Source organism: Sceloporus occidentalis, unplaced genomic scaffold (assembly GCF_023333645.1).
Source record: "Sceloporus occidentalis isolate IW3139 unplaced genomic scaffold, rSceOcc1.0.p SCAF_19, whole genome shotgun sequence".
Taxonomy (NCBI): domain Eukaryota; kingdom Metazoa; phylum Chordata; class Lepidosauria; order Squamata; family Phrynosomatidae; genus Sceloporus; species Sceloporus occidentalis.
The window spans coordinates 1877803-1895406 of NW_028316999.1; the positions used below are offsets into that span (position 1 = coordinate 1877803).

At 40.9% G+C, this 17604-nt stretch overlaps 1 protein-coding gene across 1 annotated transcript in view; it reads right to left on the reverse strand.

Annotated features, from left to right (window-relative positions):
- Positions 1-4280: 4280 nt before the first annotated feature.
- LOC149302283 (lisH domain-containing protein ARMC9-like) overlaps positions 4281-17604 on the reverse strand; it is a 45454-nt gene continuing 32130 nt past the window's right edge. The window contains exons 14-24 of the mRNA XM_089482627.1: positions 16873-17012; positions 15006-15082; positions 14404-14478; positions 14077-14167; positions 13724-13782; positions 9331-9435; positions 8410-8525; positions 7037-7173; positions 5741-5867; positions 5381-5529; positions 4281-4303 (exon numbers count right to left, since the gene is read on the reverse strand). Coding sequence (XP_089338753.1) covers positions 4281-4303; positions 5381-5529; positions 5741-5867; positions 7037-7173; positions 8410-8525; positions 9331-9435; positions 13724-13782; positions 14077-14167; positions 14404-14478; positions 15006-15082; positions 16873-17012 — 1099 coding nt within the window. The remainder of the gene's footprint in view (positions 4304-5380; positions 5530-5740; positions 5868-7036; positions 7174-8409; positions 8526-9330; positions 9436-13723; positions 13783-14076; positions 14168-14403; positions 14479-15005; positions 15083-16872; positions 17013-17604) is intronic.

Consider the following 17604-nt stretch of genomic DNA (forward strand, 5'->3'; position numbering starts at 1 on the left):
CAGAGATCTTTGGTGCATATGGGACGTGAATATTGCTATATACTCCTTTAGTTATAACAGATCCCAAACAGAGAATATTGTGACGAGGATCCCTTGACATGCATATGAAATTTATTACATTTGCAGTCTGGTGCACTCATCATTTATTTTTCTAATAAGGAATGAGATACTGATATACTCTCTTGTAACATTATCTATTTTATATTACTATAAAAATGAAATGTGTAAGATGCATATGCCCCACTTAGATACCCCTGGCCATGGTTCTTACTTGCCACCCCACCCCCCCCAGCTTCTATCATGGAGGATCGTAGGGGCATTATCAAAATAGCTCTTTGGCATTATCTGGCAAAAGCCCCATTTAACCCTTAGTAGTTGTTTGACCCCATACTGGAAACTCCTGTGACTCTGGCTAGGGAACAGACTCTGGAATTTATTATCCTGACAGTAACCGACTCCTTTTTTATCTCTCTATCTCCCTGTTCCTGTTTACGCCACAATTCATTAGTCGTTAGCACATTTCTGTTGCACTCCATATTCAATTACATTGGGATTTAAAAAATGTGCACATTGGGTAAATTAATAGTGTCATGCTATTATTTATGTGCAGGGCAGTGGCTCAAACATCTATATTTGTCTTTCACAACAATTCCTTTCCAGGATCACCAACAGCATAATGTTTCAGGACAGGCATCAATAGCTGCGTAAGACCTTGGCATGCGAAATCCCAAAGAACAAAAATGAGTAGTCTAAAAGATCACGTTAAACACTTGGCTTCACAGGATCACTCACTTTGTCATCCCTACAAGGTTCCTTGCTGTTTTTCAATCAAAAATGATAATGGTTAAAAATGGTTATAAAGGATATAACACACACAAAAAAAAAACAGTATCTGGTTTTTCAAAGCTGTGGAGATGCAGCATTATCAGCTGCTTAGTGGGGTTTTTTAATCAATCAAAAAAAATACACACTAATGTACTAATACAGGTTTGGTTAGGCTATTTGGGGCAGTAGACTGCCAAAAAAAAACAAACACCCATATTACATATGTATTGGTAAGCACCTGTCTGGCAAGTATGCCAGGATGTATATTCTCCCTATTTTGTGACTTTTTTCAGAATGTTTTGGGGAGAAATGCTGCTTCGAATGCTTGGGTTTTTAGGATGATGAGTCTTGCAAACGAGCAGATTCACATTAGTTGATCATAAGTGCTTCCTGTATAAAATCTAAGAAGGAAATCCTTGCTTTCCCGCATATCATGATATAAAAGAAAAGAATGGGTTGCTCTATTACTCGTGTGAGTTTTTAGCGAGCAAGTCATGGTGCCCTGGCTTTTGTTCCTGGTCAACTCTAACTTATCTAACCATGACCGCCATGCTTACAATAAAACAGCTGAGAACAAGGCCTTTTATTTCAGCAGAAATACATGTATAAAAGGGCCACAGAGTCCCTAGCATTATAAAGCAGATCCGGAGACTCAGCTGTCACCACGATGATCATGTTCTCAGGGTACCTGCATAGAGTAGCACAGCTCCAAGCTCACTGGCATATGCACACACGCACGTCTTCCTCTCTTTTCCGCTGTAGACAGATGGACAGTTAAACTGAGCTTGTCTTACAGGAGCCAGATTTTGTCCGTAACCGAGGAAACAGAGCTAGTTATTATGGGCCAGGTTTCACTCGGCATCTTGTCTCTTCTGTACATCTGGCCAGGAAGAGCCAGCATACCTCGGTTGTATTCCCATTCACTACAGGGCCTGCTTTCTCTGTGCGGTTGTCGGCTCTCCGTTCTTTAGTCTCAGGCTACTGAAACTTTGTTGCTGAATTCCTCTACATCTATCTCTGAGGTGGGGAGCAGGTACCAAAAATGCTATTATAGTGACAAAGGCCACCGTTTAGAGTTATACTACACTGTGGTCCTTGGTTCCATTCCGCTGTTTTTAGCTTTTCATTCCAGCACTAAGTAACCAGAAAGAATGAACAGAATACTTTTCATTTTGTAACAGGGATCAGCATTATATTGATTCTTCACTCAGCAGTTAGTTACACAAACATTCACAAAGTTCTGGCATTGAGGTAGTCATGAGATCCAAGTACTACTGCAGCTTGAGCATAACATGAAACCTTTAGTCATGCTAAATGTGTAAGGCATGGCACCCAATTTATTATACAAAACAGTATTAATAACAGTACTATACATTCATGGGCATGTTCATCTATAGCGGCCCAAAAACTTTTTATGTAATGTAATATTTTCTTTGTTCATAGGTTTTAAAATAACCGTTTTTGATCCCTGAGCATGACAGCAACTACTTTAAAGCTTACCTGGCTACACGTTAATCCGTGTAAAGCTGATCATTGCTACCTATCATTACATTCATTCATTTTTACACCAGTGATTGGAAATTTCAGAATAAACATACAAAATAAGGGTGAAATTATAAAGCTCTTTATTAAATATTAATACAAAATCACTATATACACTGACCCTTAACCCTCCTACATTACAAAACAACACATCAAATAAATAAATAAATGTATGATCACACATGGTTGTTACAGGTGGGTCTATTTACTAAAGGGGGAGTTGTGGTTTCAACTTCCTCAGTTCACTTTCTATTACGAAGGGCTAGACCCAGTGCGGGATGAACTTGGCTGGCCCTGTATAATGTATCATTGAATCGCTGAAGAAACATGCCCGTCTTGAGCCTTTGCAATGGTCAGTGGTAAGGGAGCTGAAACTATAGCTCTCCAGACAAATCTTCCTTTAGTGAATAAACCTCAGTGATACCAGAAAGAAAAACATTGGCTGGAATATTACAAAGTGTGTACGGAGTGAGCCCAAAAAAGCCCAGAGGTATGGCTAAAGTTATACGACAGGCCTGGATACAAATTCAGACCCGTGACTTCACAATCACTATAGGGCACAAGTACAAACTATGTGGTAGTCATATTTTAGGTCACACACACATCGCATCACAACAATCCCATTCTGCAATTCTTAGTCAGCACAGCAGCATTTTGTTAACTCATAATAGGGTATTGGTTTGCTAAAGTAAATTATGGTCGACAAATGACATAAAATATACAGACTTATGATCATTCATTTAATTGTGTAAGTACAAAAGGTGGATTGGACACTATACAAAAAAACTGCCCTTCAACGTGTTAATCTGGTGTTTTAAAAGTGACAGTTTAAGAAGAGGAGTAGCATTACAATCAATTATTAAACCGATACATTTCAATACAGTTAGATAATGAAATAGTAAGAATACAAGAAAGAGCTTTCTCTAATATTATGAATTTCCCAGATACTATATGTCTATGGCTCCACTCACTAATCCTGGTGGAAACCCCTGGGGGGTCTTAACAAGCATTTCAAAGTTTCTGTAACTTACCCTGATTCGAGAAGAACTACACTGAGATGCTCCAGTTAGCCAACAAAAGGTTAGAAAATACTGAACGATAAAATATTTAGTGTGTCGTTTTCACTTAATTAGCAGGCCACCATAAAGAGCAGTCGCGTATTGGCCAACAGTTCCACCGAGGATAAGTGGCCATGACTTTGGTGTGTGCGGGGGTCCCATAGGAACACATGTGCACTTCCACCAGTGGAAAGAAAACATGCAATATGTCATTGTACGCTATAAAACAGTATTATAGAGCATGTACAAGGCTGCTGCAATTTCTTCTGTTCTCCCAAGAAAGTGAACACAGGCAATTGGGATTGATTGATTCAGTCCTTCAGGATCCGGAACGTTAGACAGATATACAGTAGGAATTACTAGGAGCTGTTGTACAGAAACTGGATGGAGGGATTAGGATGGGTTATATCAAAAGGTCATGAAATGCAAGAGAAACATTACAGAGAGGGTGATACATTGAGCATTAGGAGTGTTAAATAAATCTGTAGGAAGCACGTATAGACTAATCCAAGGACATGGGGCAAGGAGAGGGGTGAGGGGAGAGGGTAAAGAGCAGTTCAATTCCGTTCCTATATTCAGTGATTTGAAGTGGCTATACAGTTCAGGATTTGTATATGACATGCTTACAAAAAAAGGATATAGACACTGTCTTTTAAATACTAATAAAACGCACTTGGGAATTATAAATTGTTTAAAAACTAAGACACTCCGACACTTCAAAACAACATATCATGTTAGGCTGGGCTTAGAATGAAGGTGACAGGGACTTTGGTTTAGTTAACTGGTACATAGAAAACACCGGCTCTAATTGCAATAGGCTTCCAAGACAGACAATTCCAAGAAGAGGACTTGTTCTCATTTTCTATATGACTGGCTGCCTGTAAGATAAAGAGGACAGAAGGGTGCTTAGAAATACCGTTCATGAGCCGTCTTAGTGAACACACATCTCAATGTGTTAACATCTAGTGATCTTAGTTGCATAACGTCATAAAACAGTGTCAAAACGTGTTTAATCACCTTACCCAAGAAAACAAACATTTACTCAGTATACAAACAGTAGTTAATCTCATCTGACCCCGCTGCTGCTGGAATTATGAATACAAGACTTCAGTGAGTCATCTACGGAATCCATACATCGCATTGCATGGCTTCTTGCAATGACCACTTCAAACTATAAATCAGAGAGCAGCTTATATAGCTAAATTCATTCTTAAATAAAAAAAAATGTGTAGAAGAGACTCTTGCGTTCTATAACTAATTCTAGTGTTTTGTAAGAGTATATCTTTAAGAGTGCTGGTGCACTCATGTGCTGAATTTACACATCGCTAAATGCAACATTGGAAACATCATCCTTCCTACTGTTGAATTACTGTCCACCTATCGCAACAGCGCTACAGAATTTGCCGGTGTTGTATAAATAAATCTATTGTTACTGTCAGGTGACACAAAAGCAGGCAATTACAGGACATTGCAATAAAATCTGAAAGTGTTTTTTTCATAAATAAAAAGAGAAGATTGTGCTGTTTTCTTGCAGAGGGAAAAAAAGGTCTATTTGCTTAACATGCACACAACTCACACTAGCGGTTTGGGTGGCATGTACAGATTTCTATAGTTTAAATGACTACAATAGAGCTGTCTCATCACTATGAGACATAGTCAAGCGAACAAAGCTACATACGCTGCAAAGTTACTGTACCAAACACATTTCAAGCTGTCTAATCATTTTTTTTGTATTATATGCACATTTGTGCCAATATCCAGAGCACAAGGTGAATCGAGAAAGTGACTGGATGAGTGGCATCAGATGAACAGCTATGAACATTTTGCCAGTCTGGAATCTTAAAGATTTTTAGGTAAATGATCCAAAATCCAAATCATGGAATGAGTGCAAACAGCTATGAAACCCATCTGCATTTATTTAGATTTATTTGGATTATCTCAGCCCCTATTCTTACTTTGTCGGCTTCGGGTGGAGGATCCCGCAGAGCTGGGACGGCTTGTTTGCTGTGGGCCAGACTGAGAAAACTGGGGAGCAATGGTTGGGGTCTTGGCTTTGCGAGGGCTTGTAGTTTGCGTTTCGGGACTAAGAGGCTGCCACGTTCTGCTACTGCAGGATGAGAAAGAGATGAACGTTACTTAAACCTTAAACGGCCGCATAAACCGTGTTGCTTCACTGACTAATATCTAATCCGCATACACATTTTCCTACCAATAATAGACAAAACTTGGCAGATGTATAGCGGGTCATTTGTACTTCAATTATGTGATTTAAACCACAAGCTATGTGACGAGTGCTCTATGCACGATTACATTACCGGCTGCTGTATCCATTGGTTTTTTCCATGGCCAAGTCCAGCATGCGAGGTGAAGGAGGAGATAGCGCTCCATGCTGGTCTGACCGACTGGCTGGAGCAAAGAGCTGAGACGACTCTGAATCCATGGCTACAATAAGAAAGAGAAGCAAACCATCATCGCTATATCATCTCCAGTAAAACACCCTGCAATCTACATACATCAACACGTAAATCGCTCATAGAAACGAATAAGTTAACTATAGTTAACGCCGGCTTTAGGAAGTGTGATTTCATTTCTACTCCACACATGCAGAGCTAGTCAACTGTATGTATTGCTATAGGATTGTACACAAACAACTTGACTTGCAGGAAGGATTTACACAAATTGAAACAATTTGTCATTTATTAGCATGTATTCTCCCGTTTGTGTGATATACTAAAGGGTAAGGTTGCCTTTTTCCCAGGCCTGTGCAGCTCTAAGATTTCTTTCGCGTTCGTGGAAATACTGTAGAGCATCCATGCGCAGTTTCCTGTGAAAGATACAGGAAGAGGGATTTCCTGCATGCTCTTCAGCAGATTTTGGTCAGAGGAAATTCATCTGAACGTCTGCCTAGAAGTGCCACCTGTTCAGGGTCACAGCGCGGACAAATGACGTGACAACCGAATCTCAGAGCGTTAAAGACCGCAACACAAAAGTAGAGATGCTAAATCTCCCAACGCACACAGACCTCCAAGATTTCAGATTTGACATCCTCTCCCCAGAAATAGAATCCTATTTTATCATGACCATTCCCATTTTTAAGGCGACAATGTACAAGTATGTCCTCATAGAAGTGGTCTTGCCTAAACATGGGGTGAATTAGAGTACATTTATGCTTAACAGAGTATTTCTAAAGCATGCCTACATTTTGTGCCTGACTTTATCATTGCAGAGCATCGGCCAACACAAAAGGCTCCTTTTGGGCTCACTCAATGATGTAACATTTCTCACATGCTACGCCAAACTGTAGATTAACATTTGAGAAAGTCTAGGGTCACCTACATATTTTTCTCCTTTAGAGGAAAAGAATTGCCCAGTGGCCCACCGAGTATCACATTTCGCTATCCAAGACATTGGACACATTCCATCATATGCTTTTTTGTTCATCCAACCACAAGTACAGAAGAATTCTGAATGTAAGCTTCAGATTGGACCCATGTTTCTATGTGCGACGTGGCACCATGCAGTTTAAACAGTGTTAGAGGGTTCCTTAAAACAGTACAGCCAAAAGAAAGTGTCCATATGGTGACACCCGGTAAAATTCCACCCTTACTCACAAGCTGATGAGACACAGTAATCCGCAGTGCTAGAGCGACTACCACTGCGAGTGGGTGGCCTTGAGTTGGAAAAGGAAGACATTTTGCTGATTCTCACACAGCTTGAGGTGCGTGAAGATAGGACAGTGTTCTCTGGCCTGGAAAAAAAAAAGAAATCAATAGTGAAATATCCCACTCATGCTGTCAGACGCAGCCATTTTTGTATAATACACCATGGGAATATTAGCGATTTCACAGAAAGAGATAATGGCCAAAAGAGAATGAAGATCTCACATATGGCTTTTTGCCATTTTTGTCACGTGGGCAAGATACTTACAGCTGGGGCAAGATCCAACCAAACCATAGAAAATAAAAAATATTTTTGGTATACCACCATAGTAGGCAACATTTTGTTTTCATGCCTAGAATAGTGGTATAATAAAAGTTGCATTAAGGCACCAATCATACTGCCTTGTGGGATACAACAGCATGGTTCAGTCTTAAAGGGACACTCCAGCTATTTTATTCACTTTAATGCATATGATAGGTGTGCGGTCGCTTTATATTTTTAGTCCGTTTAGTAAATGTATGGTGACACTTTGCAGATATAAATGCTCCTTTCCCAAGTCCCCACCTAAATGCTCCGCAGGAGATGCATTCGGCAGAACAGAGTGCTTTAATATACATATAGTAGGGGTGTCTGGGACCCTATTTAGACCACCAAGACTCACAGACTAATGACATTCCATAGAGGAGCAGACTTCATACGCATTGCCATAAATAATCACCCGAGTGCGGTGTTTATTCAGGGAATCACCAAAAATACCACGACTTACAATGGCAGCAGATAAAGGAAGTTTATCGGAACAAAATGAAATGACACAATTACTTTACACCGCACTCTAATGCTCAAAGAAAAATATCTGTATTTCCATGGGACTTCCCTTTAAAAGTGTCAGACAAAACATTAATGTGGTTGTGGCTCCAACAGCTGAGTCTAAATAGTTTTGTTATCCTTCCAAGTTATTGTTGGACAACAAATCTGATTACTCTTTGCCTGTGTCAGAATTACCGAACACAGCACAGAGCTCAAATTCAAAAACAGTTACAGAATGGTATTCATTTTCTTTTTAGGATTCATTAAACTGATCGTTAAATGCCAAGTTAAAGGCATCACCTACATGCGCAGATCCTGCAGGTGGGCACATCTTCCTTGGTAGCTCCACTGCTATACGTAAATGGCACCCAAAGGGTTAAAGGAACAATCAAATAAAAAAAATTCTTAATATCTTTTCAATTTAAACCAAATAACCTCAAGTATGTATTAATCAATCATACAGTCTGTGCGCACATAGTCACTGTATGGCTGATGATAGTATGTAGTATGTACTCACATTGTAAGCACGGCGCGCTGAGTGCCGGGAGTTACAGGCCTCTGTAACGGTTCATCAATGCTCTGCAAGATGTTAGGAAACATTCTCTTCTTTGCCTTTAGTGTATGCGTCATAATCTGCAAGGAAAGTAAAACGTAGCATGTGTGTCCTCACGTGGCATTGTATGCATTTGGTACTCACATCATGACCTATCTAAATCAGAAGACCACAGAGGACAACATAACTATAGATAGGGTAAATTGTTTTGAACACGGCAACAACACATAACTGAAGTAAGTCATCTCAAATTTGAATATATCCTCCTTGACCTAACATAACCCCAACATTTTCAGTATACTCGGCACCCCAACTATCCCGTATTTAAATGCAATCACCATTTACATGGGTTCACTTGCTCACTCCTAACTTCTCCTTGGAAGCGAGATGCTACGGCTTCTAGCCACATGAAGCTACCCTGTGTGATCAGTCTGACACCAGCCTATGTTTTATTCTCTAAAAACAGTATTTTACACCTATGAACAATCTGCTCAAAAACAGCAGGAGACCGACTGTATGGGGATTACCGAGCGGAAGACACTATGGTATGGAATGTCTGGCAAAGGTGTGAAGGTTTGGAAATAGCGATCCACATCCTTGCCAAAATTAGGTATTTTATTTTTATTTATTCTATTTTCCTCTGATTCCCAGCAACCCTCTGACTGCCCCAGAGGAATAGCAAAACCGGGAAAGTGAAAGCAGCTGATCCAGTAATGCTCCCAAGGCTTTGGGGTATGGGAATATGGCTCTATCTATATGAAGACAGAAAGCAAGTGTGGCATTACAGTGGTGGTAGCAGACTTTCAAAGATTGATAATAAATAGAGATAGATCATTTCATATTAAAGCAAGCTAAATGAAGCTATCTATCCAGCATTAAACATACCCCCAGGTATTCTGTAGTTAAGAGCTTTTCTCCAGCCAGCTCCCCAGTCTGAGGCTGAATAACTTCATCTTTGTCTAGATCAGCTTCCAGGATATCTTGGTCCTCCTGCACGCAAAGAAACATTAATATAAGCAAAATCATTTGCACATTAATAGTCTGAATTGTCACACAAGTGTCTGAATACATTGACTACATTCAACGTGAACTGATTACTAAAGCATTAAACCTCTGCCCACGTTTTTTGCGGATGTAAAAAAATGAAATTAAGATATGAGTTTAGTTTCTGTTTTTTAACACATGGCTCATACGAAGAGAGAATGACAGGTGGGAAAACACAAAACAATTAAAGTGTATATTTATCATATATAAAAAGATGATTTATAGATACAGTCTTATTGTTTTGGTGGTCAAGCCATGCACAGAGGAACTGTCATGGTGAAACAGAAAAGGCCTTCTCCAAATTTCTGCCACAAAGTTGGAAGCATACAACTGTCCCAGGCCATCATCTCTCCTCCAACAAACTTTATAGGCACTATGGCACCGTTGCGTGGCTGAGCTGTTCTCAGACGGCCGAGGCAGATCTTGCAGGGCAGAAATTTCACAAAGTGACTTTTGAAAAGGTGGCATCATCTAACAAACATTATATATATATATATATATATATATATATATATATATATATATATATATATATATATATTCCAAAAATAGTTGCCGGCACTCATGGGACTTGGTTTCAATAAATCTCAAGAAGCTCTGTGTTACAAGTCAACGTTTCAGTCTTATTATTTTCAGACTTTCATCAGGAGATATATATATATATATATATATATATATATATATATGCCACACAATCTTACAATGTATCGATCAGGCATAAATCTCCTTATACATACAAATAGGTGTATCCATTTAGCACTATTTATTATAGAGGTACATGTACTGCTCACAATGCTTAAAGAATTCTACATAATCAATAAACCACGGAAACAAAATAAAATTCATAGCAGCCGAAGAACAATCAACGATAACACATAATATATCCAGCCTGCTTATAGACATCAATACTCCTTCAGGTGATCTCATTAGGATCCAACAAAGAGCAGTATGGATGAAAGGTATGTGCCCCCACCCCCCAAGTCCGAATGTAAGGGGCATCTATAATCTTTCCAGCTCTGGTATGCGCGGTCCACAGGAGATGCTTTGTTCCAAACAAATAATCTCCAAAAGCAATACCCCACTCAGGTGCAGTGCAATGCAATGGGGGGGGGGAGTTGTATGATCATAATAAACAAAGGTTTATTATGTATCTATAGACACCGTGGATATGGACGGGCGACTTTGCACTTAATATTAATGAAGAAACCTGGAAAATGTAGTCTTAAAATGGGGGTACTCGAATAAGCACATGATAATAAACACAAACACCTTCAGCTTAGAGGTCAGTAAAGGAGCTCTTTATTAATGTACAAGAACCAAATGTAACCCCTGTGCTGTACTAAGCAAGGTCTTAGAAATACAGTCTCTTGAATTAACGCTCTATTGTCCCAGAGAGCCACTAAAACACTGACCGCACATGAAAGTACTCAGTAAGTACTTTCATATACATTGCTTAAAGCTGCAGAAAATGTACTTACCTTATGGAGAAGCTGCAGCTTCCTCCGTTGTCCCATGTTTCACACAAGTGATTAGCTACTTGAAGAGGCAGGAGAGTGTTCCCATTGGAATCACAGAGCAGAGCCCGCTAGGGGTAAACACATCACCAGTCGGGAGTTGTGTTTGGCCGAACAGCTGTTGGGGTTGCGAAAGGGGCAAATGCACATGGTGGGATTCTGCATTTCTAAGGTGGGACACCGTGAAAAGGGATCTCTCAACTACCATATGCATTAAAGTGAATATGATGGCTGGAAAGTCCCTTTAAGAAGATGGCCAACGTGATGCATAAAGTGCATCACAAAAAGAAATAGCAAGAGCTGAACTCTCAGTTTGTTTATCAGAACATTCACCGTGTCAGTTACTAACACAGCAATTATAATACTTTTGTTTGTTCTGAGTGGGAGGCAGGATGGGGAAATTCCCTGTGCCAAGATAGCTTTGCAACTCCGGCATTGTGTTGCAGTGTGATGAAATTCCATTGTCAATGGTGAACAGGGAACAGATGTATGCAATAAAGAATCCCAAACAGGTTATTTCAGGTTGCCAGTCCAGTTTCTCTAAATGCCAGCCTGGTCTGAATTACAGCTGAAAGATACATGTGTAAAGAGTCAAGAGTGCGACAGGCCATCGCGCACATGGAACGCCCATGAGCAAGCAGGGAAACTAAACGTTCACAGTGATCTGGTACCAGACAGCCTTTGCATGACTCCCCCAAAACCGGCACAGTGAATGGGAAATCAGTAGCACAATGCCCCCCCCCAACAGGCTTTTAGGGGGAACTCCAAATGTTGGTTTAGACCTCTGAGGAAGACATCTGTGCGACACACAAGCAGCACAGATAAAGCAGGCTGGAGTTATGGAATATCAGTGCAGTAAAATTACGCAACCTGCATCTGGTGCTAACCGGAATATAGTGAGCAATAACTGTTGTTGAATAGGTATTTTTGAGGCATAGCTTGACTCTCTTTGAGATAAAATGCCTTGGGTATTTTTGGGTTTGCACGTGCTGTTCTATAGGAAGAAGTATTCGCATAACGAGAATGAACTCTGACACAAAATAACCCAACTGTGACTATTCTGTGCCACTGGTGTGTTGCCCGGTTGAACAGGCTAGCATTGTCCTAGATCGTGGAACGGGCACGGCCAAGCACCTCTACCGAACTTTTCATGCAGAAATATTTGAGTGGGCGAGGGCTTTCATTTCCACTAAGAAGGAACAGGTGTGTCATATTTTTCAAGAATGTTCCTTTAAACCAAAGTACCGTATTTGCTCGATTATAAGACGACCCTGATTATAAGACGACCCCCCAAAATCTGAATATTAACTTAGGAAAAAAAGAAAAAGCCTGAATATAAGACGACCCTAAAGGAAAAAAGTTTTACCAGTAAATGTTAATTCATGTAAACTATTTTTTTAAATAAAAGCTATGATTGAGAAAAATATTTTTTTTGTTTTTATTTCCTTGTATTTTCCAACCTGTCCCCCAGTTACGCACATCTGCCCCCAGGCTTGCCACACCAATATGGCACTGTGGCCCATGATATGCCTTTTAACCCTCTATATGCCACTGTGCCCCATGGTATGCCTTTTGACCCCCTATGTGCCACTCTGCCTCCAGAAATGCCTTATACCCCTATATCCCATTCTGGCATTTAGGGGGTTAAAATGCATATTATGGGGCAGAGTGGCATATAGGGAGGTATAAGGCATTCCAGGAGGCAGAGTGGCATTAAGGGAGTTAAAAGGCATTGTATAGAGCACTCTGCCTCCAGAAATGCCTTATACCCCTATATGCCACTCTGGCATTTAGGGGGTTAAAAGGCATATTATGGGGCAGAGTGGCATATAGGGAGGTATAAGGCATTTCAGGAGGCAGAGTGCTCTATTAAATGCCCCCTTAACGCCACTCCAGAAATGCCCTATGCCCCCATTTAACACACACACACACCCTATACCCCCATTTAACTAACACACACACACACACCCTATACCCCCATTTAACTAACACACACACACACACACTCTCCCCCCCCCCCCTCTCACCCCTCTCACCCCTCTCTTCCCTCTCTCCCCTCTCAGCCCTCTCTTACCGGTGCTTCCAGCCGGGGCAGCAGGTTGACGTCGCCTTCCGCTGCAGCCGGAAGGAGGTGGAGTTGGCAGGGGGGGTTTGTATGCGTCCGTCGCATATGCTTTCCCCGGCTGTCAGAGATCAGAGTTCCCCGCACCGGAACCGCACCGGTGCGGGGAACTCTGATCTCTGACAGTCGGGGAAGGTCTACGCGACGGACGCAGACAACCCCCGCTGCTAGCCACACCTCCTTCCGGCTGCAGCGGACGTTGTCTACGCGAATCGCGTAGACGTCAACCCGCTGCCCCGGCAGTACAGCAGGAAGCACCGGTAAGTGTGTGTATGATGGGGGGGGGGTGAGACAGGAGGATCCAGGTCCCCTGCAGCGGTGGGGGGATCTGGATCTTAGTCTCCTAATCAGACCTCTATTTGAGGTCTGATTAGAAGACGACCCCGATTAGAAGACGAGGGGTATTTTTCAGAGCATTTGCTCTGAAAAAAACCTCGTCTTATAATCGAGCAAATACGGTACATTCTAAGATGTATAAACATGCATATGCAAATATTATTCCTAGATACATTTGTTATAGTGTTTTATGAACAGGAGGAAGGATTTGCCAAAGACAAAATTGTATCCAAATAAATGGCATGCTTGGGAGAATGCTCACCTCATCATCCTCTGCTTCATCTTCATCGTCAGACTCTGCTACTTCATCAAGCTTCTCTTCTGTAAGAGGAAGTGGAACAGGTCTTGGAATTAGTGTCCTAGCCTTCACAAAAATGTTTGTTCAATATAGTACATCAGTGGGTTGTAATGATCAGATTTACTAGAGAAATGCCTGACATCATCCAAAAAATGTGCACTTTATTTAAAGCGAGTACAGAGACCTAGTATTTATGAAGTCTTGATGAAGAGTGCTTCTGAACCAGACAAGACTCCAGGACCAACACGGCACATGTAGGAATAAAAAGTTTCATGTGTAAGTACTAAACTAAGTCATTTCTACTCATGGATACTGACCTGAGTTAAGTTGCCGTATGATGAACTCAAGCTGGCGATTCATATCTGCGTTCCCTTCTTTAAAGAAACATCTCAGAACTTCCTGCATTCCCTGAGGACAATGCATGCACATTTCAGCAAGGCAGAAACGAAAGCCCAACAAGCTCCATACTCGTATTACTTTTTTCTCTTGGAAGGTAAGGAAATGAGAAGCTTGGACTTTCTATTTTACAGAACACACAACAACTCCAGGTATGGATGGTCTTTCCCTTGTTTTGTGATATCAGACCCAACAACACGAAGTTTCTCTAATCGAGCTCAAGTGGTATTGTTATAGTGGTATCTCACCATGGCTCTGGCTTCTTCACGTATGGGAGGCACAGAAAGGATGCTGTAGAGAGCTCCGTTCACATAGGGGCGAATCTGTTGGGGATGAAGACATACACATATAGCTTTTTACTGACTAGGTCATAGGAGCTGACTATTTTAGTCATGCATGTATATATTGCATGGTCATTGATGGCCACTATATATAACTTATTTTTACTGCTTAGAGGTATGACAAATTAAGATCAACACAGATACATAAAGGCCCAATTCACTGATACATATTCTCTATGGACATCTCTGCGTCTCTTTGCCAATGTAAATATATCTGGACAAATCCCACATAGCCATGGCATCAAAACTATTTGCACTTCCTATCTTATCGTGATCCTCTTGGGCACATACATCCCAGGACCTTTAAAAAAAACGTTGGCTACTTAAATAGAAAACTCAAAAATAAATAGTTATTTTACAGATTAGAAAATCAATGCAGTGTCTGTAACCGGATTTTTAACAAACATATGCACCCCAATGTATATGTGTGACCTATAATCAGGCCAATACGGGTGTAATTGTACTTTTGCTATCACATAATGATACAGACAGATTAGCAAGGTACAAACCTCATGATTCTCATGGCCAAGCAAGTCAGACAGAACTCTTAGCACATGGCTTGCAGCTTTGGCACACATTTTCTTTCCTGTTTATGACAAAACACAGACTCCTTATTATGCTATATAAGGTTGCTTACTGCAAGTGTAATAGTTTATAGAGTGTAATAATACGATGTCGACATCAAGCTATGTAAAACGATACTAGTATTGATAGCAGCCTAAACAGATGAAATATATGCTCCGATCATGAAATTGTTAAATTGTAATTAGATGACGGATAATAGGTAGTAGCATATCATTAAAAATTGTGATACATCATTTATTTGGGTCAGTATTCCTAAAATAGCACAAAGAATCGCTACATGTTGAATTTAGAATGTTTAAATATTTTGAGGACCGAAAAAATCTATTACTGAAAACAGATATATCAAATATATATTAGGTGTTTGAAAGACTGTACCACTTAGCTAGGGATGCAAAAAAACAGAATGTTGCAGACTCTTGTAATACCTTTTTTATATACTGGACTAATACGGCTACCCCAAACTACAGTACTTAGCTAGGGGGAACAGTATGCATGTACACATACCGTATTTGCTCGATTATAAGACGACCCTGATTATAAGACGACCCCCCAAATCTGAATATTAATTTAGGAAAAAAGCCTGAATATATATATATATAGTTCCTATAGGAAAAAAGTTTTACCGGTAAATGTTAATTCATCTAAACTATTTTTTTTTTATAAAAGCTATGATTGAGAAAAATATTTTGGTTTTATTTCCTTCTATTTTCCAACCTGCCCCCCAGTTATGCACATCTGTCCCAGAAATGCCTTATACCCCCTATATGCCACTGTGCCCCATGATATGCCTTTTAACCCTATATGCCACTGTGCCCCATGATATGCCTTTTGACCCCCTATGTGCCACTCTGCCTCCTGAAATGCCTTATACCCATATATATGCCACTCTGGCATTTAGAGGGTTAAAAGGCATATTATGGGGAAAAGTGGCATATAGGGAGGTTTAAGGCATTCAGGAGGCAGAGTGGCATATAGAGGGTTAAAAGGCATTTCTGGAGGCAGAGTGGCATTAAGGGGGTTAAAAGGCATTTCACAGAGCACTCTGCCTCCAGAAATGCCTTATGCCCCCATTTAACACTCAATCGCCCCCCCAAAAAAAACTTACCGGTGCTTCTGACTTCCCTGTCATGTAGCCGGGGCAGCGTGTAGATCCCACTCACTTACGCTGCAGCCGGAAGGAGGCGTGGCTAGCAGCGGGGGTTGTCTGCGTCCATCGCGCAGACCTTCCCCGACTGTCAGAGATCAGAGTTTCCCGCAACTCTGATCTCTGACAGCCGGGGAAGGTCTGCGCGATGGACGCAGACAACCCCCGCTGCTAGCTACACCTCCTTCTTGCTGCAGCGGAAGTTGTCTATGCGAATCGCGTAGACATCTACACGCTGCCCCAGCTACACACCAGGGACTCAGAAGTACCAGTAAGTGGGGCGTGGGGGGGAGACAGGAGGATCCAGGTCCCCTGCAGCTGCGGGGGATCTGGATCTTAGTCGTCTCATAGTCAGACATATTTGAGGTCTGATTATAAGACGACCCCGATTATAAGACGAGGGGTATTTTTCAGAGCATTTGCTCTGGGAAAAAACCTTGTCTTATAATCGAGCAAATACGGAATATAATTAAAATACTGTATAATGTTTAAATATAATATACAGATTCACCCTGGAATATTTAACTGTTGCAGATGATCGAGTCAAAAACAAATTCTCAGTAAAGTTCTCCCCCTAGACCATTCCTCGAATCACATCTCATAAAACAAAACAAGTTTCACTATCTCAAATTAGGAGATAAGCATACCTGCACTCCGAAGACAGAGGTTCATGAGCAGTGCTACAGAATACTCCACAGTGTAGTCTGAAAGTTGGTCCGTGTCTTCTAACTCCTGCACCAGCCAGAAGATGAGACCATCCTGGATCATGGCAGACTGCATAGAGCGCCTGGAAAAAGAAAAATCATACTACTCAGCACCGATATCTTCAAGATCACTATAGAATAAGATGATGGAATGGGGGGAAAACACATTCTCGAGATCTAGAATTTTAAATAAGTAAATTGGATTGCACACACATACTCAAGTCTGTCAAACAATGCTGACTCCAGACCAAGGGGACATTCCTGAGGGCCACAGTTTTAAGGAATGGTGATCGGAATGAGGGCAAAAGACATTCTCAAGCCAGAGGACCTCTCTTCCATGCACTTGAGCCATTGACACAGCCTCAGATTTTAGTGCCACTGGACTACTTGCACTAACCAGTCTGCCATATTCATATGGCTGTTCCTTTTTCTTAATCTCATCATAACCATAATATTCTGGGTCTTCTATGGTCCCACAGGAACCACAGAATATAATTTTGTAGTTCAGCAATGTCAGAGGTGCATATCAAGATTGAGAGGGATCTCAAGAATAGATGGACTCTGAGCAATGTGATCATTTAGGACAGTATGAAGAATTCTTTGTATACTTCATTAAAACTACCCTTGAAAGCAGCATGTGTCTTCACTTTTCAATATTAAATGTTAATATTATTG